General features: G+C 37.4%; 1 protein-coding gene across 1 annotated transcript in view; it reads left to right on the forward strand.

The window, feature by feature from the left end:
• Nucleotides 1-19,377: 19,377 nt before the first annotated feature.
• Nucleotides 19,378-24,727, forward strand: part of negr1 (neuronal growth regulator 1) — a 385,618-nt gene continuing 380,268 nt past the window's right edge. Inside the window, exon 1 of the mRNA XM_030132384.1 lies at nt 19,378-19,928. Coding sequence (XP_029988244.1) covers nt 19,759-19,928 — 170 coding nt within the window. The 5' untranslated portion in view covers nt 19,378-19,758. The remainder of the gene's footprint in view (nt 19,929-24,727) is intronic.

The following is a 24,727-nucleotide window of genomic DNA, read 5'->3' on the forward strand; positions in this document are numbered from 1 at the left end:
ATGAAAAAACGACTTTTTCAGCTAAATATATCATTAATTGAACATAAAATCCACTGTCATTGACCCAGCTCCATGGGTTTTACTGTTGAATCAATGTTATAGAAGTTGGTGTTTCCACGGTAACTACAGAGCCTCTGAACGTCCGAATGGGTCATATCTGATGACCATGAAAAGATGAAGAGCTGTATTTTACACTAATTATTCACATGTATTGATAGGATTAATGGATCAACAGGTATTAAGCAGTTTAGATCAGTAGATGGTTTTGGATGTTTGGGTCTTTATGGGTTAAAGACTCCTACTGGCACAAGTATTCAGGTGTTTAATGTCAAATGTTCTGTTGGTCACCACGTCAGAATGCTGTGTGGTCTGATTCACTTATTCTGATTTATTTCTGACCTATTAGAAAAGGTGTTTTCTGTTTTTGGCTGTAGGGCCAACTCCCTAGTCCTGATCTTTCATCTATACATGTTGTAGTCAACAACATCTGCCCTAGTCAGAGGCTTTAGCGTGGGTTTTAGCTTTTATCAGATGCAACAATTGACTTTTGTTGTAATAACATGTTGCTCTAATCTGTTCTCTTAAGCCTTTCAGTGGACTTCAGCTAGATTTGAAAGTATGTAAGTCTGCCTTCCTCCAATTCAGGGTCAGGACCCAAAATTAAACTGGTTTTGTTATTGTTTCAGCCAGTTGACAGAAGAAAATATATTACAATAATATGATTTGTGAAAAATTAAATAAGAAAAAGTGTTTTCTCTAGTGGAGGCCAAGAAAATGGGTTAAAATGTAACAGGATGAAAACAAGATAAAACACACAAAAGATTAAAAACAGTGTAAAAGATGCAACAAGATGAAAATTTCAATAAAGAGATAAGACAAAAACAATCTAAAAGGTGAAAATGATTCAAGATTAAAGTTATGCAGAAAAAAGAGACTTTAAGGCGCAGTGTTTCACCAGTGGAAAAGTCCGTCAGTCATGTGATTGTTTGTGTGTTAGCAGTCGAAATGGTTGTTTTACGCAGAGGTGTAGTCCAGGGTATGCAGCGGTATATGGTGTATACCTACTTATTTTTAAGTCATTGCGTATACCCACTTCTAAATCCCCCTGATGTGCACCATGCAGTAGTATCTGAACCAAATGGACTCTATGCACAGCTCCACTACTTCCTGAACTTCAGGTGGGTCCTTTATTTCCTGTCTTTCATTATTGGACACACTGATTAATCTAGGTGTGTCTAATTAATCAGTAGTCACAACAAGAAGTAGCAGACACACCTGGATTAATCAGTGTCCAATAATGAAAGACAGGAAATAGAAGGAATGCACATACGTATCTTCCCCCCTGGGCCACGCCCCTCTAAGTCAGACTGAGTGGCAAAACAAACCAGCTCAAAATGGCGGAGTATAGCAGTAACTACAGCGAGACCGGAAAAATGTGGAATATAACATGAAATTAAAGACAATTGGACTCGACATGGATCCATACAAGCTACCAAACAACAAGTGGTCTACGAACATTGATATGTGGCCGGAAATCACGGATCCTGACATTTATATGAACCTGATTTCAACGCTGGGAAAATCCCCAATGCAAAGGCTGAAAGCATACAAAAGCCAAAGAATTGTTGACATCCTTGTCATCGTTAATTAGAGGATTCCAGCTGGTGAGTGCTTTCAATTCAACATACTATTGTTTTGGAGGTTTTGTCAGTGCAGACGTATTTTCTTGGTGGTGATTTCCAAGGTAAAGGCCCAGCAGTAGTGCTCACAGTTCACTACTGATTTACTGGAGTTGAACCCTTAGTATTGACCCAAGTGAGTGGATGATCTACTGGTACTGTGGAGATTTAAGGAGAGTTCACATCAAATACTGGATCCAACACAGATACAATAGCTTTGTGCTAGAGTACCCCCTTATTTGGAAAACTAGGTTAGCCTCAGTTTAAGCTAGTTTACAAATTATGTAGAGCACAAGGTTCAGAATCACACAACTGAAGACAAAAACATTTCAGTTGTGAAATACAGAACTAAATGACAGATGCTAATATTAAGAGCTTTACTGAGAAGTAACGTTAGCCAAAATGATAGGTAATTTAAGGCATGACTTTACGCAAGAAAACAGCATAAATTAACGTTACCTGACACAAAATGGCAACCACAAATCCAGGTTTCGTTGTCTGGATTCCACTTATTTCTACGAATTGCAGCGATCCATCTGCTTTGGCTTTAGGTCGCCGCTAAAACGATAGCTCCAGGTGCTTTTTAAATCTATTTGTGCGATCAATGGCACAACAGCTCTGCCCCATTTTTTAGATTGTTCTAAAGTTTTCACATTATTCAAGCCAAAGCCGCTACTCATCTCCCTCTTTCTACCACTCAGTGGACGTAACCGCGGTGACTTCTGCTAGCGGTGACGTCACGTGCAGACCCTCTATAAAAGACCCACCTGAAGTTCAGGAAGTAGTGGGGCTGTGCATAGAGCCCATTGCCCATTTTTTCCCCTGGGATGGTGAAGCCATGACCCGCCCTACTCTGCCTCTAATTGGCTAGTACTCGCTGCCTTCACTGACTAGATTGGTTAACTTTAGGCATGAGGACTGATGAGCCAATCAGAGGCAGAGCAGGGCGGGTCATGTCGAGGAAAATATTGCTGACTAGCGCTGTCTGCCTCTGGAACCTGATTGGACAACTCAGGTGCCAGTTCCATCCCAGTTGATTGACAGGTCACTGCACATCTTGCTGAAAGATGTGCGATTATTGGAAATTCAAACAAGAAAGGCAGAATAAATGTCTTTCAAATGAGTGACACATATCAAGAGAACCTACTTTCATGGAATACATAATTCAGAGGTAAGTTTTAAGGCGGTTTCAGAATGAGTCACTATTTTAAACTATTGGACATATGACTGCACATTTAGACGAGAAGAGATGGTGTCACCAATAGCCTACTCACACAGTTGAACTAACGTTATGAAAGGCTAACATTATCCTCTGTTTTCCTCATGTTGAATCCATTTCCATTCCTGCAGCTGCTTGTGTGTCCAGTAAAACCTACAAACGGCTCCTGATCACGTCATGATCATTTTACAATAGTGAACAAATACTACTGATGGATTTTTGGGTAAACTAAATAGAGTAGTCTGACATGTCACTGTTTCTAAAAAGGGCATTTTTCTGGACTACTTAAAAAAAAAAAAAGGCAAAAATTGAGAGTATACTCACTTCTCCAGGGACCACTACACCACTGGTTTTACGTGTCTGTCACTTATCATTAGAAGTGACTGCTGATGTTACCTGTGATTGACATTCAACCATTCTAGAAAAGCGCATTTAATTCAATGTTGTTTTGACAACGTGGATTCAACCTGACAAATGCATCCTATGAAGCAGGGATACACAATAATTTTTTTTTTCCCCAACCGATACCAATGACCGATAACTTCCTGCTTCTCCTAACCAATACCAAACACCAATAGTTCCCATTCTTCCACTTCTTTTCTTCTTATTTCCAGTCAGTGTTAAACTCTGTTAATAGTCCAATAAACTCTTCTACAGAACCTAAAGCCTACATCTGCTTCACATGGACAATACACCAAGGGTTTTCAATTCCTACTATTTATGTCACAGACAGAATTTGGTGATGATCGACTGCTGTTTTCACACATTCAGCTCCATTCAGCTTTTCCCCTATCATGTGTCCATATGGAGAGGATAAGGCTGAACGTGGACAACATCCATTAAACTAGGGTTGGGATTTTTGCAGAGGTAAAAGTGGGCGTGGCTATAGATGTCCACACCTACTTTGGTGCTGATTGGTCACTGTTCTGGGACATTAAGCTACGATCAGCTGTTTGGACATTCAGCGTTTTCGAATGTCCCTCTTCTTCTGCTGCTGTCGGAAACAAAATAGACAAAACAACCACTGGATCTGGGTCTGGATCTTCCTCTGGGTCTTACAGCTGTACCAGACTATTTTTAATTTTTAAATTTTATGTTCTTATCCTGGTTTTTATCCCGGATTGTTCTTATCTTTTCTGGTTTTTATTGTGTTCTATTGCATCTTGTTTGAATTTATTTGATCTTATTTATTTCTTTTATTCTTTGACTTATCCATGCTGCTATACTGATGAATGGTGGAACACTGAGCACTTTTTGTGCTGTCTTTTGTCCTCTCTGTAAGCGTGATCACGTACCTGTCTTACATGTTTAACGTATGTACTGTTGTAATGCCAAAACAATCACCTAGACTGCAAAACAAATCTACCTACGGGTACAAATAAAGTAACCTTGACCTTGACCAAGGAACTGAAAACCCTTTGACTGACAAACAATGGACTGATCCACACCTCCGCTGCTTCTTCTTGGTCTTATTGTTTTTTATGGCAGTTGCCACGGCAACAACGCGCAGTGTGTACTCTTGAAATGCACCAAATCTAAGCAATTTAGATTTATTATTATGGGCTGTATATATTGGTGAAAAATTTAATTATCAGAATTATCTGAACTAGCGGCATTGTACCCGTGGTGTCATGGTACAACAGTGCCCTTCCGTGGTGCAACAGCGGCATTGCACCCATACGCCCTCCTGTGCTGCAACATCGGGACACACGTCGGACAAAGACACACTGGACACAGAACGTCCATTATAGTAGGATGTAATGATGTAATTTTTTTCAATATCGGCCCGATAATTATGGGTGCTGATAGCTATTGTGCATCCCTACTAAGAAGTCATTCTTTCCTCATTCAACACTGATTGAAAACAAGTACAACTAGAAACTGTTGTATTGTCGTCTTAGAAACAGCACATCTGCCTGCCTTTGATCAGTGAATTATCAATTTAGTGTTACGAAGGTTTCAACTGTGCCTCCGTCCCCTGTTGTCTCCCACAGTCTCATTATTATGTAGCCTAAAGCGTCTTGGTTACACTACGGCCCACTCTACATCTTGCCAACTGGGCACTCAACTGTTCCAGACAGCTGCTCCACATTTAAGAGATGAGAATTAACAAGAAACTACACTGTGTCCTATAGAGATGTCAGTGTTGTCTAAGCGCTGCCAATTCTCCACGTGTTTTATGAAAAGATGATCTTTTCTCCTCCTCCCTCTTAATTCTCGTTGTCTGGTAGGTGTTGCACAGTCTGGTAAAAGTTCAGCACAAACGTCACTCTCAGGTGCTGTAAGATCACCTTCTTTCTCTATCTAATGACTCAGGAGAGCTTTTTGAACTATTGACTATGTATGAAATGTGGTAGGTACTGTCTGAAAGTACAGATCAGTTCTGACTCATGAACGTTAAAGGTTTGGTCCTACATGGGCAGCGCAGGAAAAGCAAAGATAGAGAAGGATTGAAAAATCACTGCTGGAGGGCTACATTTATCAAACTATACTTTATTTAACGTGTTTTGCTCACTACATCTATGTTATAAATGTGCATTTGGACTTTTGACAGCCAGGTACATTTGGAGAAATATAATACATTGCTTCTTCTTCAGACAAGTGGCACTTTCTGAACTGTGCCATAATGGGATTTCTTATGTGAAGAACTGAGGGCAGAAAGTAAGGGCGTTGGGGTTATTTTGTATTTTACAGGAACCTGTGTCAGCCATTTCTGAAAGCTGAATTTTTTTGTTGCCAGGATGGTGCCATTGTGAGTGAATCAGAGATGCAGACATTCCTGTTCTCTGTAATACTGTGACCTACCCCGCTAAACATTGGACGTTGGACAGACGTGCAGATCATGTCTATGTTGGGTTGGTCAGTCCATGACCAATTCTGGACATCTATTCCATGTCCAGACAAGGTCCACAATTTGGACATCCAAACATGACCCAACTTGGACGTCATATTGACGTTTAACATTTGACCTCTGAACTGGGTACATTTTTGGACGCCAGTTTTGACATCTATGACAGGTGCAGGAAATTCACATGATTCACATGATGTGGTCAATATATCAGTTAATTAGACTATATTTTTCAATTTCAAAACATAAAAATGAAAATTGGGAAATTAAATTCAACTGCCTGATGTTTGTCTTTTTGTTTCAGTAAATACGAAAGTAAAATTTTGAGTCATTTTTTAAATTTCGCCAGTAGAGCTTGACAACCGACGTCACTGCACAGTGCATTCTGGGACATAAACAACGGGATGCCACCATTATACGGTCAGCTGACCTTAAAGCCATTCAGTCTACCCTTGAAGCAAGGCAGTATGTTGAAAAGTCAGTTAAATGAAAAAAATGTACCATACAAAGACAAACCATGTCTGTACGTCGTACTGCGGAGACCCAGACAATCCATCTCCGCTTGGTAACATCAGAAACACGACTCCTTTGGTTCTGTTTCCAAGTGGGAAACTATAAAAAGAAAGTCTACTATCTCTTTTTTGCCTCGTCGATCATGCAAATGGGCATTACATCCAACAACACAACATGTACTTCCCATACAAAGGTGTAATGCATATGTTGGTCAACCAGCTGCTGAGCCAAAGCTACAGGAAAATGAACTGGTCCAGAAAACATGTTCTTCACCCCCTTGAAACAGTGATAGTGTAAAAATGACGTCTGGAATTAGTCTAAATTTGATGTTTAAAAGACGTCCACAGTGACCATATTTGGACTAAATAGTCCTTACATGGAGGTCCCTTGGAGCATTAAAGCGTTACAAAACAACCCCTTCAGTGGACTGAAATTGGACGTCCAAAAATTAATCCAATAAAAAAACATAAACTGATAAAACCCAGCTACCTTTCCCCCATGCGCTCTTGCTCCTTGGTCTGGACCAGAACCTTCTAATGGTGTGTGGTCTCGTGGGGAATCTTTTGACACCTGGACACAAGGACAGAACAATAAGTAATAACAGTCACACCACACCACTAAACACCTAAAATATTACACATGCACACACAAGAAAACTTAAAAGAAATTGTTGGGTGCTTCTCTGAAACTGGGTTTATTTTAGTATCTGATGCTTTTCCATCTTTTTAGACCCAATAATAAAAGGTAAATGTAGATGTGTTTCCCCCAGGATGGACTTAATGATGACCTCAGATAAACACACAAAAATTATACTCTTGCTCTGATCCATCCCATAATTAATGCATTTTTAATCAAATATTGGGTCAAAAAATAGGACCCAAATATGGACATTAAATCTCTCTAGGTGTCAGTGCATTAGATGTGAAAACTTGTGTAAATGGTCTTCTATAGACTATAAATAAAGACACTGTGTTAAATGTGTCGATCCTAGTGGTTTTTCTAATCCACACATGTGGGTTTTTCATCAATCTCAGTCTCATTCCAGGTTTGGTGTGGCACCTATTGTGTCCACTGGTGTTACATGCAGAACCTGAACACTTAAACACTAATAAATCGCAAATGATTTTGCAACAGTGGTCATTTTTGTCAAACGCTCTGCCTTGGATAATTAGTTCAATTCCCAAAATGTACCTGTGGGAAAATAAAAAGATATTCAAAAAAATAGTAGTGTGTAATTTTCATGTCCTTTTGATTGTGTTACATGCAGATTTTTGTATTAAATATAATGTAAAATAATAGAAAAATGTGTTTTATCTGAAAAAAAAAAAAAGTTTCTCTTTTATCTCAGTAAGTATTTATTTTTCAAATAGACCCAAAATGCTTCCAAACCTGCTTCATAACATTCGTCTACATCTGGTTTGAATTTTTAGCCCCTCTGTCCTGTTTTTTGGACCAGTTTCATAGAAGCACCCATATTCATCTTTAAAGTGTGAGATCAATTTTCTATACATTTGTCCTCATGGATCTCATCCTGTAACACTATGCTGCTGCAGGGATCCACTTAATAGAACAGTTCTGCATTTTTATTTCAGTATTTCTTGTGATTGATTGGCACATTTCTCTGCTGGATGTCGTCCATTATCATCGTAGCCAACCTAATCACTACAGCTGACAAAAAAAGGACCATGCACTTAACAATAAGTTTCACTGCACTGCATTACTCATGTTAAATTGGCAGCAAAAACCTCATGTGGTGTTGTGGAAAAGCTGGATATACCTGAACAAAATACTGTGACAGCCGCATTAAAGCTGCCTTTTCCCCACAGCATTTTAGTAGGAGTTCATCATTCACCTACAGTAGTCAAAGAAAGCAGCAAATGCTTCAGTCTGCCATAGTGTTACCGTAGATATCTGACTATAACTGCAGTTTTAATGTTTCAGGTAATCTCTATAAGCACTACAAAAGCCACAAAAATACCATTTATCCTGGATTTATGTTTTACTGTTAAAGCTGCATGATGCAAAATCAGAAGAAAACATAACATTGGAATTTCAGAACACACACCTTACTCCTACAGCTCTGTGCTTAGAGTTTGATTCAAAGACTAAGGATAAAGGTGACACTGGTCTACAATGTTTTAGAAATGACCTGCCTCAGAAATTAAATGTGCTAAATATTACATATTTTAATAGATTAACTGGAAAACAAATGACCAAAGTGCTGGTTTGCTGATGTCTTCAGGTATATGATGGTGTGTTCTTCCACATATATGTTGGTTTCCATCCATTTATCAAATAGTTTTATAAATGTTCCACTGATAGAACCTGTACAGTCCATGTATTGTCATGTGCAGACAGTGTTTGAAGTAGATCTGACACTAATATTCCTTTGGACTTAAACCCATTCTATCATTAATTCTACAATTTCACATTTTGATCCAAGTTTGTATCTTGGAAACTTCAGCCAACCAGTACTTTTGACTGGATTATTCTGGATCAGTGACTGACACGTGCTAAAATTTCACGACTTCTATTCTGGAAGCATGTGACTTGTAGACCAGTGGAATTGAACCGATGCCACTTCATGACCAGTGGAGTCACATCTGACATTAACGCTCCCATTCCCAGGTCATCACACACCAATACACCAGTGATGCTTTGTTTTATTTGCTTAGTCTTTTATTCCTGATACAGTATTTTATTTTTTATTGGACTGTCTTCTCTCTGTAGCACTTTGAAATTCTGCTGAATGAAAAGTGCTTTATAATGCAATTTTTTATTATTATTATTATTATTTGGTCAGAGTGACTCATGTTGATGCACTGGCTCCTGTTTTTGATGTCTGCAGCTAGTGGCATTTTTTTTTAACAATTTGGTTAAGTTTTAAAAACCAACGTGATATCATGACTCGCATAAATATACACGTCACTTTTAATTGGTGTGTTATCTGTACGCATTGTAGACTGTAGAAATCTAAATCTTACCAAGTGTATTTTTCTCATTTCTAGTCCAAATGTCTCATCACACTTAAAATAAGACATATTCACCTAAACAAGTAACTTTTCAGTGAGATATAAGAACTGATTTTTAGACAATAGATCTGGAAAATGTTATTTCAACAAATCTTACCAAGATAATTTTCACTTGTTCCATTGGCAGATTTTTTAAATCTTGAATTAAGCAAAAAAATAATAATCTTGAGTTAAGCAAAAAGTCTGCCCATAGAACAAGTGAAAATTATCCTATATAATCATATTTTCCAGATCTATTGTCTATAAATCAGTTTTTATATCTCACTGAAAAGTTACTCTTGAGGTGATTGTCTTATTTTAAATGTGATGAGATATTTGGACTAGAAATGACAAAAATACACTTGCTCAGATTTAGATTTCTGCAGCGTAAGCTTTCCACATGTATGTTCATGCCATTGTTAGCCCCCTGTCCAACCTGAATTGATGTGTCAGATACCAGGCACTGAGGGTTTGGGTTAGGGTTATGTCAATGGTGCTCAACTTTTTACAGTGGGGTATCCTGTGAAATACATTTTTTTAGCCAACTACCCCCAACTCTCACTTCAGCAATTTTGATTGAAAAAATTAGGTAAAGTTTGCTCCTGTGCTAAAGGTGCCAAAACTTTGTAAACCTACAACATATATTTAACTTTAATATATTAAAAATATCAAATCTTTATTAGCAAATTTTGTGCAAAATATAAAATGAAAATTAATCTTTCATTAACAAAAAATAATGACTTATCTACTCAAATAAACTCATCGCAAATAATATAAAATAGAAATGTTCTTAAAATGTTACCAAAGCTTAAACAAAATGACAGACAATAATAATGATAAAAAAAATTAAAACATTGAAATGAAATAAGATCAGGATTGTCAATTTTACAATGTGAATGTATTTGTGTTTCATATTTCAGCTTTAATTCTCATTATTTATTTTGTATTCAGTACATGATGACTTTTTTTTAATGTATTTTTCCCAAAAAATTTCCAGTACCCCCTGGGCTTCCTCCAAGAACCCCGTGGGGTATGTGTACCCCTCTCTGGGAAACCCTGGGTTATGGGAACCAGAGATCTTGGCATAAACTGTCACACAATCAAATGGTGTTGAATAATATGTGAAAGGTTGAAAATATGTAGGTTTAGCACGCCAAATGCTGTAAGAACTGGTGTGACATATAACACTGTTTATTGAGACCAGTCTGGGAGAACAGGTCATGGTTATAAACAGGAAAACATAGTCAGGGAAAGAGTTAAAATAAGAAAAACAAAAGTAGGAAATGCAAGAAAAAACAGTATCAAATGGGACATGAACGGGGGGCTTGGCCATGGCATCGGGGTGTGCACTGGCCCACAGTGGGTTGCTGTCTGGGGCAGCCTGGTCTCCTGGTGTGCTGGGTAGGACCCCTGCCCTGGGGGACTGGTGGCTCCTGGGCTCATGGGGCTTGGGGGCCTGCACCTTGCTTGCCCCTGGGTGGCCAGCCCCCGGCAGGGGTTTGGAGGCTGGTGTCCCTGGCCCCCTGGGGCCTGTGCTCGGCTGTGTTTGGGGTGGGCACATTGGCATCCCTCAGGAGGGGGGGGTGGGGGGGGCTAGATCCCACTCTGTGTTGTCTACTGGTTGGTCGGGCCTTGGGGTCCTCTTTGTCGGCCCCTGGTCCTTGGAGGGGGTGCGGTTGCTGGGCCTTGGAGGGGGTGCAGTTGTTGTTGCATGTCTGTGTTCTTCACCTCAGTCTTGTTCCTTGTTCTTTCTTCACTCTGATGCAGTCCCTCTGTCACAGATTGTAAACAACTGATGTTGTATGGATTTGTTTGGTCTTATTTGTGCTGTCGTTGTTTATGATATTCTGTTCATATTTTCCTTTTTTTCTCTTATTTAATAGGTCTTACTTATTTTATTTCATTGTAATTTCTTCCTTTTTTCTCTTCTGCCCAGTTTACTCAGTTCTTTTTCTAGTTATTGTTTCCATTATAACTATCACCATGGTTGTTATCGTCAGTATTGTTGATATTTACTTGTGAGGGTCTTCGCCACCTTCTTCTTCCTTTTTCTCCCCCCTTCATTCTCTCCTTCTCTCCTCCCCCTTTCTTCTCCTTCCCCCTGTTCCCTCATGTCAGGTCGCATTGAAATGAGGTTCAACGAAACTCATAATAAAGAGAGTGGAATATCAAGGGGAGCCTCACATACTTTATGAAGTTTCCTTTGGCAAAGCAAATTTGTTCAGCACCAAAAGGAGCCAGACCACTATTCTGCTGTTATGAGGCTGGACAAGAGAAAAAAAAAAAAAAAAATGTGGGACTTGAACCCTGGTGTCCTGAGTGGAAGTCAACAAACTTTGGTTTCCATCACAACTACTGCTTACAAAGGTTTATGCTACTTAACGTCATTTGGCCAATGATGTACTGGGTGTTAAAAATGGACACTGTAGGAGTCGTCTATAACATCAATAAGATAAGAATGAATGAATGAATTGTTTATTTTGGTTTGTACATTAATCATTACGCTTAGTACAATAATTCTAATAAACATCAGAACTAAAAAGGCAACAGGCAAAAGCTTATTTTTTGTTTATTCTTTTCAGCTGATCCAGTGCTTACATTAGATCAAGGCTGTCAAACTCAGTTTAGTTCAGGCGCCACATTCAGGCAAGTTTGATCCCAAGTGGGCCGGACCAGTAACATAATGATATATAAATAACAAACTCCAAACATTCCTCTATGTTTTAGAGTGAAAAAGGTAAAAAAGTTACATAATGAAAATGTTTACATCCACAAACGATCCTTTAAAACAATGTGAATAACAAACAAACTGAAATTTCTGAGGAAAAATCTGTGCAATTTTAACAATATTATTCTTCAGTTTATCATTTATACATGTGCATTAAACTTACAGACCACAGTGGATCTACAAATACACAAACATTTAATAACAGACAGAATATTGGTACAATTACACTGACTTCAGTTAAAACATTTCAGGTTGTTCATATTTGTTCAGTTTATTCAGAGTTTTGTTTTTTTTTTTAAGAAATTATAGTTTGTTTTTAGTGTAAATACAGTAAAAGTACATGAAAATGTTTACATTTATAAAGAGAAAAATTTGAAGTTATCATTATTTATGGGTTATGATCACATTTTACTGGTCTGATCCACTTGAAATTAAATCAGTCGGAATGCGGAACCTGAACTAAAATGAATAATATTTTTTGCATTTCACAAATTCATCCCACGGGCCGGACTGGACTCTTTTGCAGGCCAGATTTGGCCCCGGACCACATGTTTGACACCCCTGGAATAGATTAATTGTGTACATCATCGAGCATTCTCATTATAACCAAAAAATCAACAACAACAAAAACATATCTACCATCTCAACTTAATATTCCTGAATGATTTTATACTTAAGGCATTTTTTAAACTTTGTCAAAGAATTAAACAACTTAAATTCATCAAGTCCATCCCATAATTTCACACCCACAACCCAAATACATGTAGACTTCACATTTGTCCTCCCTTTAGTCCATTCAAAAATATAAAGACTTCTGGAATTAGAATTACACTCTCTTCATTTAAAGAAGTATTGGATTCTATTTGGAACAATTTTTTTTTTTTCTTCGTAAATCATCACTAATATTTTAATATATACAGTATCCTGCAATTTTAAGATTTTAAGTTGAATAAATTTATTAGTTGCTTCAAAATATCCTACTTTATTAATTATTGTAACGGCTCTTTTTTTTTGGTAATTTTACTAACGTATATATAATAGTTTTCCCTGCATTTCTCCATATTTCTGTACAATACGTTAAGTAGGGCAGAAATAAAGAACAGTAGATCATGTATAGGCTGTTTTTGTTTAGTATGTCCCTCGTTTTATACAGTATGCCTTTAGATTTGGACACTTTTAACCTTTAAAGATCCAAACATCCACCGTCGACCAAAACCATCTACTGATCTAAACTGTTTAATACCTGTTGTTCCACTAATCCTATCAATACAGGTAAATAATTGGTGTAAAATACAGTTCTTCATCTTTTCATGGTCATCAGATATGACCCATTTGGATGTTCAGAGGCTCTGTAGTTACCATGGAAACAGTGTCATCTTCTACAACATTGATTCACCAGTGATATACATGGAGTTGGATCAATGAGTTTGTACTAAAGGTGAATTTAAAGCTATTTTAAAGGAGAGTGAAATCAATGAGCTTGGTCATTGTAACTGTTTTTAAACTTGCACAGATGATTGTTGTGTCACTATCGGTAGTAAGTTTTTGTATTATGTGCTGATAATGTCTTGTCAGAAACTGTGTGTAATAGATAGATAGATAGATTGATTTGACAGTGGCTGGACACACTGGGTTTATGTTCAGTTAATGATGTATTTTACAGAAAAAGTCACTTTTTCTTTAGTTTTCTTTGTTTTAGACGTAAGAAACCTCAACTTTAATCTGAGCTTTTATGTACATCTACATGATCAGTGAATTAAATATAGGAAAATATCTGATGTTCACTGAAAAAACACATTTGTATTGTACTGATGTGCCTCTTGGTCAGGTGTCCCTCGAAAAAAGAGATTTTATCACAAGGGACTTCCTGGTAAAATAAAGGTTAAAAAACAAACAAAAACACAACCAAAAAACAGATGATTATGTCACAATAAATTGTGATAAATCACTTAAAATATAGAGAAAAAAATATTTTGGAACTGCCACAAAAATAACACTGGGTGTTTATGGGTTAATAGACTCACTATGGGGTTTCCCACACGGTGTACTATCTATGATGACACCTAAAAACGTATTTTCATAAACGCTTCCTGTTTCCATATAAGGGTTCATGTCCAAGTGTCATTGTTTGACAACTGAGTGAGAATGTGCTCATCTGTTGGAAACTCAACAACAATCTGTAATTGCAGCTGTCAATCACATATTTAACCCCCTACTGGTCTGAAAACCCCTACACACTACCTTAACCTCCCATAACTACACAGACTTTCCCCAGCCCATGTCCAGGCCAAATCAATTACAATGTGCTGAAAGGTAATTATGGGACTTTTCCCCAATGACATAAAAAAAACTATCACCCACTGCAGTTCAGATACATGAAGTCCATCAACAGAATATTTAAAGAAAACTGGTCAGTTTTTTTTTTTTTCTCTCACGTGGCACTTCATTTACTCTACTATTAAAGGAAATTACATACATTGAATTTACTCTAAGATTAAAAAGATGACTGGTTATAAAATCTCTAAAGAAATGTCTGAGGCATCCATTACTCAAAACAGCCCAGACGTTGTGATAGTCCAGTCCCTGATCTCTTTCATCTTGTTCATAATTCCTGAAGGTTATTATGAGTTGAATATTAAAGCCTGCCACTCTTCTTTCCCCTCTGCACAGTGCACTAACACTAAATGGACTCATTGTAATTATAGCTTTCATGCATGGGAAGGTACATTTTCTGAGGTAATTTGAAAGGCTCGGAGAAGTGAAATGAAAAAGGAAAAAAAAAAAAAAAAATCACGTGTGACTGACAATGGAGTGGTGAAAATATCTCAGTGTCTCAACCCAAAAACACCTCTGTTACAAAGGCAGAATATTTGTATTGATGGTATTATCACAGTTATTAACAGTAGAGGGAGCTTTAGTTATGCAAATTACAGCTGTGTCTGTGATGAGATGAACTTTTCACTCCCCCTCTTTTAATGCTGCTTGTCATGGAACATTGGTTGTTGACTCATTTCCAACACAGTGAAATGTCCCTTGTAACCTCTGGAAACCACAATCCAGTGTCTCTTTCACAGCCAGGCCTGCAAACACAAACGTACTCCAAATCACAGGCGCTCATACCTCTGTGATAAACTATTTATCTCCTCAAATAAATAATAACCAAAGATGGAAAGGCAACTCTCAAGGCACCCACTAGGAATTTCTAGAGGGTCTAAGCTACTTTGCTGAAAGTTTTTTTTTTTTTTTTCAGCCTGAAAACTATGGTGAAGCATTCGGGAGTTCACAGTCACTCACCCCATTTAATTTCAATGGAGGAGCTCCAGACAGTGCACCTCGATAACATCACATATGGCAATCTTGGCTCTCTGGTTGGCAAGATAAGATTTGAAGATAAGATATCATGAGACCGTATTGATCCCCTTGGGGAAATTAATAAAAACGGAGTCCCAGAATTCAGCGGGGAAGGTGCGCTATGCATTTATAAGAGACTGAACAGGACACTTTCTGTATGGGCTATGAGCTCCAAAACAGATACATAACACCAGCAAATAACTGTTTCAATTGTACCATTGTGCTTTTATACAGAAAAGAACATATATAAAACACACATACAATAAAACAAAAATGACAAAAAAAAAAAAAAAATCACAAGTTGTTCAGACATTTTTTTGCACTACTGCTGTAAAAAATTCAATAAAAAATAACCGTGAAAAAAAAGTACCATTGTGCAATGTAGGAAACATCATACCAACATATAGTTCATAATAACTGGTTTTTTTTTTGTTTTGTTTTGTTTTTTAACTTATTCTAGTATAATTACATAGGTGTATTTTTTTTTATCCAGCAGTGTTCATAAATGTGCATGGTCCCTATTAAATAAACCAATAAAATAAATAAATAAAATGAAAATAATTTAAGATTTTATTCAAAAAGAGCACTTGATGAAAAATCAAGAACAGCCATACACTTGTTCATCAAATCTGTATCATCATATGCTTTTGAAATAGTGACTGTTAATGATGAAACCATAATCACAATTATTGTGATCTAATTCTACATTTTATTACAATATATGCTTTTTCCTTGGAGATTAGTGGCTAGGATTATCGCTATATATACATGTACATTTTTCAGTTTATTTCCTCCATACTGTCAGCCTAAAGTAGTGGTAAGCCTGCATGCAAACAGACTACCATTAAAACTAAATCAAAATAAAGAAATTGAACTGAAGAAGATCTAAAGCACAACATGAGCCTGCAGGAGTGTTTTGGTCTCTTTGCATTGTATATGCCCTTTTCATGTCAATGTTGTGTCTGTTGTTGTCAGGTTAGGTTGGTTTTTATCCTATTACATCATTTTTCTCTTGTTGCATTTTTATCCTGTTGGTTTTGTCTCATCACATCCTCAATATTATATTGTTTTGTTTCCATTTCTTTTTCCATCTCCTTCATGTTGCATTTCCTTTCATCAATTTTCATCTCAAGTTTCAAGTTTATTTGTCATATGTGATCAGGGTACAAGTACCATGGCAATAAAACACCGTGTGCTCAGGCTCTCTCTCTGCCTAATATCACAAAATAAATAACAATAACAATCATAGCAACAATAAAAAAAACAACAACAACTTAACAATAAATAACACTAGCCCTCCTATTTGTAATGCAAAACACAACATAAATAAATACAACTATAAAAGCTCTAAGTTTTTAATGTTTTTAGTCTTTTATTCTGCTTTCACCTGGTTGTGTTTCTAATATTTTCATGTTATGTTGTGTTGACATTTAAATCACTTGCATCGTTTACATTATTTTCTTTTTTTTTTTTTTATGTCAACTCATTGTATCTTTCACAAATAATTTCAAACCACAAATAAATGTAAAACCTGTTTTTTCCCCACTTTTCACTCCAAACTAAAAGTCAGCCTGTGGTCATCAGCTGATTCCATTCTCATCATAGTAACAACTTGGATTAGTGACTGTACTAATAGTGTGTGTTTATTTAGTAATAGTGTCTTTAGCCAATTATTTTAAACCCACTGTCATTTTTTTTTTTTTTGTCAATTGTGTCATCTGTGATCATTCTGTTGGGTCGTCAACATGTCCCCTCAAAGAAATACATGTCATTGCCATGGTTACAGCTGTCCAGGCTGTAAAGATTTATGTAGGTTAAGTCGAAAGGCTTAGAGCAGGGCTACTTCTGTCTTCTTCTTTGTGTGATAGATGGCTGTTGTTGGCCAAACTCCATTGAGCTGTTATTAAAATCTTCTTCTGGGAAGCTGTAATGAATATATAAGTACCATGAATAATTTCTTAGTTGTCATTTATTACATCTTAACATTTAATGTAGGCTGACATCCCATATAGATGTATGCAGGCTATGAAATAATAAAACAATCTTCTGTATTCTATATTAGTTGTCTATGGACTTTTAAGTATAAGTTCAAAAATTTTTTGTAGTCTTATTAGCTTTTTTTTTTTTTTTTTAATCATTAAACCTTTATTGATAACAGGTAAAAAGATGCAACATTTACTCTAACCGAAATATGCATCACATATACATTGAAGTATTGATACAAACAAATAAGCAGGTAAGCAAAACAATACAAAAAAGTGCAATACAATAAACAAAAGTTATCAAGTATTAACAAAAAATAAATTATCAAACAGTTTGAGGGTATGTTCACATTTATGATTTTTTTTGCCAAGGCTAATGTCTTATAATATATTTTTAAGTTTTTAACAAAGATGTAGATGTTAGGGAGGGATCTGGAGAACTTTGCCTTACAAATATGATATTTATCCTCAGTATGATTAGATTAATAAAGAAAATTAAAGGTTTATTAGAGCATTCAAATGTAGTTATCATTTCCTTTAGACATACTGAGATATGTTTTTGGTTCTGTTTAAAATAACTTTCTCTAGTTCCCTCCTAAACATGTTAGAGGAGGCACAGTTGTAAAATAAGTACAAAATAGTTTCTGGCTCATTTTCACAGAAGGTACAGTTTGAATCAATGCCAGTAAATGTGGAGAGGAAGGACCCACAGGGGTAGATGGGCTGGAAAATCTGAAAAGGAATTTAGCTGATTTTATTGTTGATATAACATTGAAAGGGATTAAGCCACGATAGATGCCAATTCATATGATTAAACTGTGAATTCCAAACACATTTGCATTTAGGTGAGTTTTTGTGGGTGTTTTGGAGCTGCTTCCTTATGTGGTTCTGTTTGTACATTTAGGATCTGTTATCCTAATGCCATTCACATTTAACAAGAGCATCTGTGTTGTGACTGAGCTACATCATAGAGCAGATCACTTATAATCTGAGGCTACAAAGGGATGTAGGAGAAAAACAATGGAAAAAGTGGACCCTCTTCTTAGGTCAGTAACTTTAAAAATGCTATCTGCATTTTTGAAGTTATTTATTTAAAATTTGCATTAAAACCAAACAACAAAAGAATTATATAAAAGAAAGTCCAACATTCGAAAAGGAGCGGGATGAAGTTTAATTTATTATAATCTCCTACCACCTTACCCCATCCTTCAACCTACCTTAAATTCCTACACAAAACACTAAATTGCTGAACATATCAAGGATAGACTGTCCATTTTGCAGCAGCATTTCACATTAAAGTAAATGCTGTCTTTTTCATAGCAGTAATAGTGCACATATCAAACACAAAAATAAACTCTGTCCCTTTCATGAAAATAATACACATTTTAAAAAACAAAAGTAAACTATCAATTCCGTAACAATAATGCACAAAAATAAACTGTCCATTTCTTAGCAGTAATACACTTAACAAAAATAAACTATATTTGATTCATAACAATACCCATATAAACACTGTGTGAGAATACATATCTATTATGCATTCATTTATTATTTTTTCCTATGTAAGTTGTGACTCCCTGATTCTGCTGTTTGTGTTATGTTTAACTATGTTTTGTAGTAAAATAAGAAAAATGGAGTAAACAAACAACAAAACAAGAGCATCTGTGGAGAAACTTTTTGGTATCCTAAATGACATCTGATCAGTTCAATAATGCCAGAGGGAATAGCTCTTATAACCCCCACAAATTCTTTAGTTATTTTTTTCCTCCTAAATTCTTCCTACCATATATTAAACAAATCTGTTATTAAAGATAATGTATGCAATTCTAATTTTCTTTACATATGCTCTTTTAATGACTTTTACTATTTCTCAGAGTAACATGGGATTACACCTGCGTCACCATCAGTGAGCTCCATTTCCACTAAATGTTCAGATTGTTCATTTCCTTATAGGGCATAAATAGGGGGAAGGCTCTCCAGTCGATATCTATAATTGCTCCTGGGTTGTATCAATACCTACCAGTTTTTACTGCTCCATCACGAGCCACTGGGAACGGGTTGCCCGGGAAACGGCCGCATGGCAACAGGATCAGAGCCTGGGGGTTGTCTGCTTCTAGGTCTGCTCCCATTTTACATCGCATTTCCTCACTAGATGGTGTGCAAGCCACTGGAGAGTAGGCTCCACTTCCCCGCACAGTAGTGGGCTCTACATCTAGCAAAACACAAACCTGGGAAACTACACGGCGGAGCGGTTCAGTACGGGCTCCGAGGAGGAAAAGTGTGGAAATAAAGCCTCGCTCGCGACTAGCTTTTCTCTTTTTTTTGTCCCCCCCCTCCCCTTAAGCTAACCCTCGGCTCTTTTTTTTTTTTTTAGCAAGAAGAAGAAGAAGAAGACTTAGGAGAAGCGACAACAAAACCCCAGCTGTGATGGACATCATGATCGCGGTGCAGGATGCTTGTGTGTCTGGTCAGTGGCTTACTGCGATTATTCTCAGCCTGTGCTGCTTTCTGCCGTCCTGTTTGCCCGCTGGACAAACTGTGGACTATTCCTCGGTGGAAAGTGTGGTCAGCAGACAAGGCGACACGGCTCTACTGAGGTAAAAAAAGAAACACAACTTCACTTTCTCCCACTTTCTCACAGCAAACACACGTCCACACAAACGCTCGCGCATCACAGTTAGCATCTTTGCTAACTACTTTTTTTTGGTACTGTAAACAAATGTAGCGCGTGCCATCAATACAACGGGCTCGTTTTTCCCTCCATTCCTTCTTGTTGTCGTCCCCCCCCCGACTCGAGGCAGCCGGTGCAGCTACATCCAGGACAAGTGTAGCCTGGCAGGGTCACTAACGCTAAAGTTTCCTCACACACTTTCACCCCCGTGGTTACAAATAAAGCTCCTATATGAGTCATTTATTGTGTATCGGGTCAGAAAGGTTCGCCTAGCTTGGACGTATCGCACGTTATCGCCTCGCGACACCGATGTAATTGGATAAACTTTACACCCCCCCCTCCCATTACACACTTTGTAATAGTGTATTCGTGAATGGCAGACCCTAAGGTGTTCATGTGAGAGGGGTTCGCCTGTTTTGCTGAATGTACAGTGTGATGTCGCAGTTTCAAAACGAGGCTTGAGATTGCGCGTGAATGTGTGTGTGTGTGTGTGTGTGTGTGTGTGTGTGTGTGTGTGGTCGCCGTTGATCTGAATCGAGTTATGGCAATGACGCGCTATCCCCCCCCCATCCTCCCTTCATCACGTAGGCTACGGTGGCAGCTGCACAGGTAACACACAGAATGCCCTGGGCGTGGTTTGGACTAAACATCTCAGTTGAGTTTGCATCATTGTCCATGTTCAGGTCTTCATTTCAGTGTATGTCAGAAACAGTAGGTAGTAAAAATATGCAGATGAATAGTTAAAACGATTCCAACTTTGAGTGTCAACCCTTCCACCTCTTTGTTGTTTCCTGAGTGCACGTCTATGTGTTTTACATTTTGTTCAGAAGTCTCTCAAAAAAGGTGCCAAATCTCAGGAGAGCTCTGATAAACATCTTGTTCTACCAATTTCAAATATCCGCTTTGACGGCTCATGAGGAAAAGCTGCCGGCCCCATTTCAATATGAATTCTGTGGATGTTGACTCTGAGTGATGCTGGGTGTGGACCTGAATACAGAAAAGGAAACTGTCGAAAGTTCCACCACCCCGCTTAGTCTTTGGCATCTGGCATTTGTTTGTCAAAGAAACTGAATTGTGTTTCTTGACATAAGGTCATTATCAATGGCTATAAGAGGGTGGGTGTCACATTACCGGCAGGCTTAAGATGTGAGGGTGGAACATCAAAGAATTACCTTGGCAACAGCTAAGCAGCTACTATTTTTACTATATTTCCTCCGTGCCTAGGGGGTCTGTCCTGTCAGAGAGACTTACACCTCTGTGACAGTCTCTTAAGAGAGGGCGTCTAATTCCCTGGTGTCAATCTGTGTTGGCTGTGATCAGTGGCACAAGCCTTATCTGAATCCGGATGGTTTATTGGAGCACAGATAATCCCCCCTGCTATGAATCAATAAACAAGTTGCCTCCCACTTTTGAATAAGGCAGCCATCTTCACAAGCAGGTCATCACCTCAGTAAATGCCAACAATAAACCTTATAAGGGACAGAAAAACATTTCAAGATAAATTCAATTAGGGTTGCAGCGACTAGTTGGCTAATAGTCGACGGCAAAACCAGTCAGCGACTAATTTAGTAGTTGACAGGTTGTTAGTGACGTCATTGTGTGTGTCCAGTCCCATGCTAAACAATGTTTCATCGTAGCCAACTGAAGTATCACTGACGCTCATGTGCACTAATGACGGGAACAGAAGTGGCGGAGGTAGACACCGACATAAGCAAGGCTACGAGAAACAAACGGTCCAAAGTGTCTGAACATTTTGTATGTAACGCAACCGAGAAAACTGTCAGATCTGTTGCTGAGCCTGGTGGACCACAGGGCCACTACAGCTGTGAATGAACACTTAGAGAGGAAACATGTTTAAGAAGAGTTAGACGCGCCTCGTAACATAATTAGCTCCCATGCTAGTAGCGAGTCTATTACTGTGTGTGTATGTGTGTGTGTATATATGTGTGTGTGTGTGTGTGAAGGATCATAATACTTTAAAGAGTAATGTTGTCATTTTGTCTGACAATTTCATGATCAATTTTATGCAGCGTTAAGACGAGTACAGGAGCCATGGACGGCGTTTTTCAGAAAAAACAGACATGTGCTCCACAACACGCTACTTCTCTGACTGAGTCAGTTCTAAACATGAAATGTATTAATGACCCTGCAGTAATTGTTCTGTTAATGGGCCAGATCAAGCCAAAGTGAACATCAGTGTCAAAAATTCAAGTTTCACCTATCATTTCTCAAATAGGCTCATTTTTTAGTTTAACTCTATTTTATGGAACTGTTTGCAAAATTTCAATATCGCTTGTAGAAAAAAGATATAAAGATATAATCAATATATAATGAAACCTGAAAGGACTAAAATATGTAAATGCACAATTAACTTTAATAGTAATATTTTTCTGTGAATCTGTAGGAACTAATTATTCAACAGGACAAGCATAGTTAAAGATTTTTATTTTGTCTTCTTATTATACTGGTCTTAATGAGGATTCAGCCTCTAGTGCAGAGATAAAAACATCATACCACCATGCCTCAAGTACAAGAATATACAAAGGTTCTGTCCAATCCAATTATTAGTCAAATATGCTCTGCTATTATCTGTATATATCACTTCAGTTGTAATATGTCTGTTCAACAAACATTTATGATCATATTTGTAGTGTTTTAGTTCCAGTCAGTCTTTTATTGTGATACTGAACAAAGGTCCAAACTGCTGTCCCTGTGTTCCAGTTCCCACCTGTCCCCATGTCACAACAGATTTGTGTTCATCAAAGCTGATCATTTTTTAAAGTTTTTATATTTTTAATTTAACCTTTATTTAACCAGGAAGAAAATCCCATTGAGATTAAGAACCTCTTTTCCAAGGGAGTCCTGGCCAAGAGGCAGCACAACACGTAGTTACAACATACAATCTCGACAAACAATTTCAACATTTTGATCCAATATTGATCATAATTGTAGTTTAACATCAGAGCTAAAGCCCTATGTTTCATTTAGGATCCATTTATGATGAGAACAGCATGTTTTGGACATTTTAATAAAGTGAAACAAAAATTATGTTCATTATGTTAAAAATTTTATTTCTGTAAATTGTACCGTGTGTCATGTGACAATACTTACTCAGACGTATTCATACATTTATTAAACATGGAGATCAGTTATTGAGTTTAAACACAGACACTGTTGAACAGGACATGTGTCCCTGTGGCACCACTGGATCTGGCCCTCATGTTTCTGTTTCAAAGTTTGGCAATTACTGACTGTCTGTGATGCATTAGGTGTGTACGGGGCTGTGATGGATAGGTGAGTGGATGAGAATGGAATGTGGGCGGAGCCTATGAGCCGGTGTGTGTGTGAGAGAGGTGGAGCAGGAAAAGAGAGGGCGGATGAGTGAGACAGAGCCAGCAGTTAAGTTTACCATTAATTTTTCTTTCTGTTATGTCATCGTGGTTACAGCCAGCATTAGCCAATACTGTTCTTCCAATAAAATGACCAGTTTGGAATAAACACTATCCTGCCGATGTCCGTTTGGACGCTACAGTATTTTATTGCTGCGATGAAAAGAAATAAGAGCCACTGTTTTTTTTCCAGTTTGTAATCTGAATGACTCTTCAACTATTGAAATAGTCGTTAGTTGCAGCCCTATTTAAAATGTCTGTTTCTTACAATAAACTAATCGTGTAAGAACCCTTGCTGCAACATTTCATGAGATATCCGTTACATTCACTCATGTAAAAGTGCACAACATGAGCATATTACTTATGCCATGTATACACGCAGCAGGATATCTGGAAAAACTGGTATTTTTTCCATGCACTTTTGCCTTTCATCCACATGAAAACACCATTTTAGTTCACTGGAAAGTATGGCCAAAGTAGAGATTTTGGAAAGCAAACATGTATGTTAATTTCACGTGTGCGACCTTTGTTTATCCTAACCCTAACCCCGAGATAGTGCTTTATGGCGTTTTTATGCAGGTTCCTATCGATGAAAACTTTTCTATAAACGATCTGGTGTGTATGATGTTATTATTGAAAATGGAGGTGAAGAAATATATGTTTCTATACATACTCAGCTATGTGTATACATGGACTTAGACATGTTGACAACCTCTTAAAACATCTCTCTGTGTCCTCTGGCTGTCATCCAGTTGAAAACACTGTTGTAGAGTTTGGTGAAATGTTATTAAAAAAGAAAAAATCATTCATATCAGTCTATTGATAATTGTTACAATACATGTCAAATCATTGTTTCATTTAAGTTTAAAGGCTGATCTTTGGGCTTGAGCTAAAGATAGCGAAGCAAGACCTTGATTTGTGGTTTGTTCATGAAAAGATGGAGGAAGATGAAAACCATGTAAAACTCAAAGCATAAAGGATGATTCAAGACAAAGACATCAGGGGCCTAATCAGAGACAAATGACGCAAAAGGCATGTAGAGATGTAACACACCTGTAGTGACCGATTTTTCAGATATAGCCTCATGCTTATTTCATTAATTGTCTTGTTTTATGTTACTGTTGTGAAAGGCAGTACGGAAAATTGTGTGATTATTTGTCATTTTAAACTAGATTACAAGTAATTACCAAACAGCATAACATTTCAGAAAAGACGAAATGTTTGATCAACATCAGAATATGATTGAAATGTCACTTAGCTGACCATTTAAAGAAAATAAACCTTGAAAGACGAAAGAAAACGAAGTGTGTTTATTGCAATGTAAAAAACAAATAGA

The sequence above is a fragment of the Sphaeramia orbicularis genome, chromosome 4, assembly GCF_902148855.1.
Source record: "Sphaeramia orbicularis chromosome 4, fSphaOr1.1, whole genome shotgun sequence".
NCBI classification, from domain to species: domain Eukaryota; kingdom Metazoa; phylum Chordata; class Actinopteri; order Kurtiformes; family Apogonidae; genus Sphaeramia; species Sphaeramia orbicularis.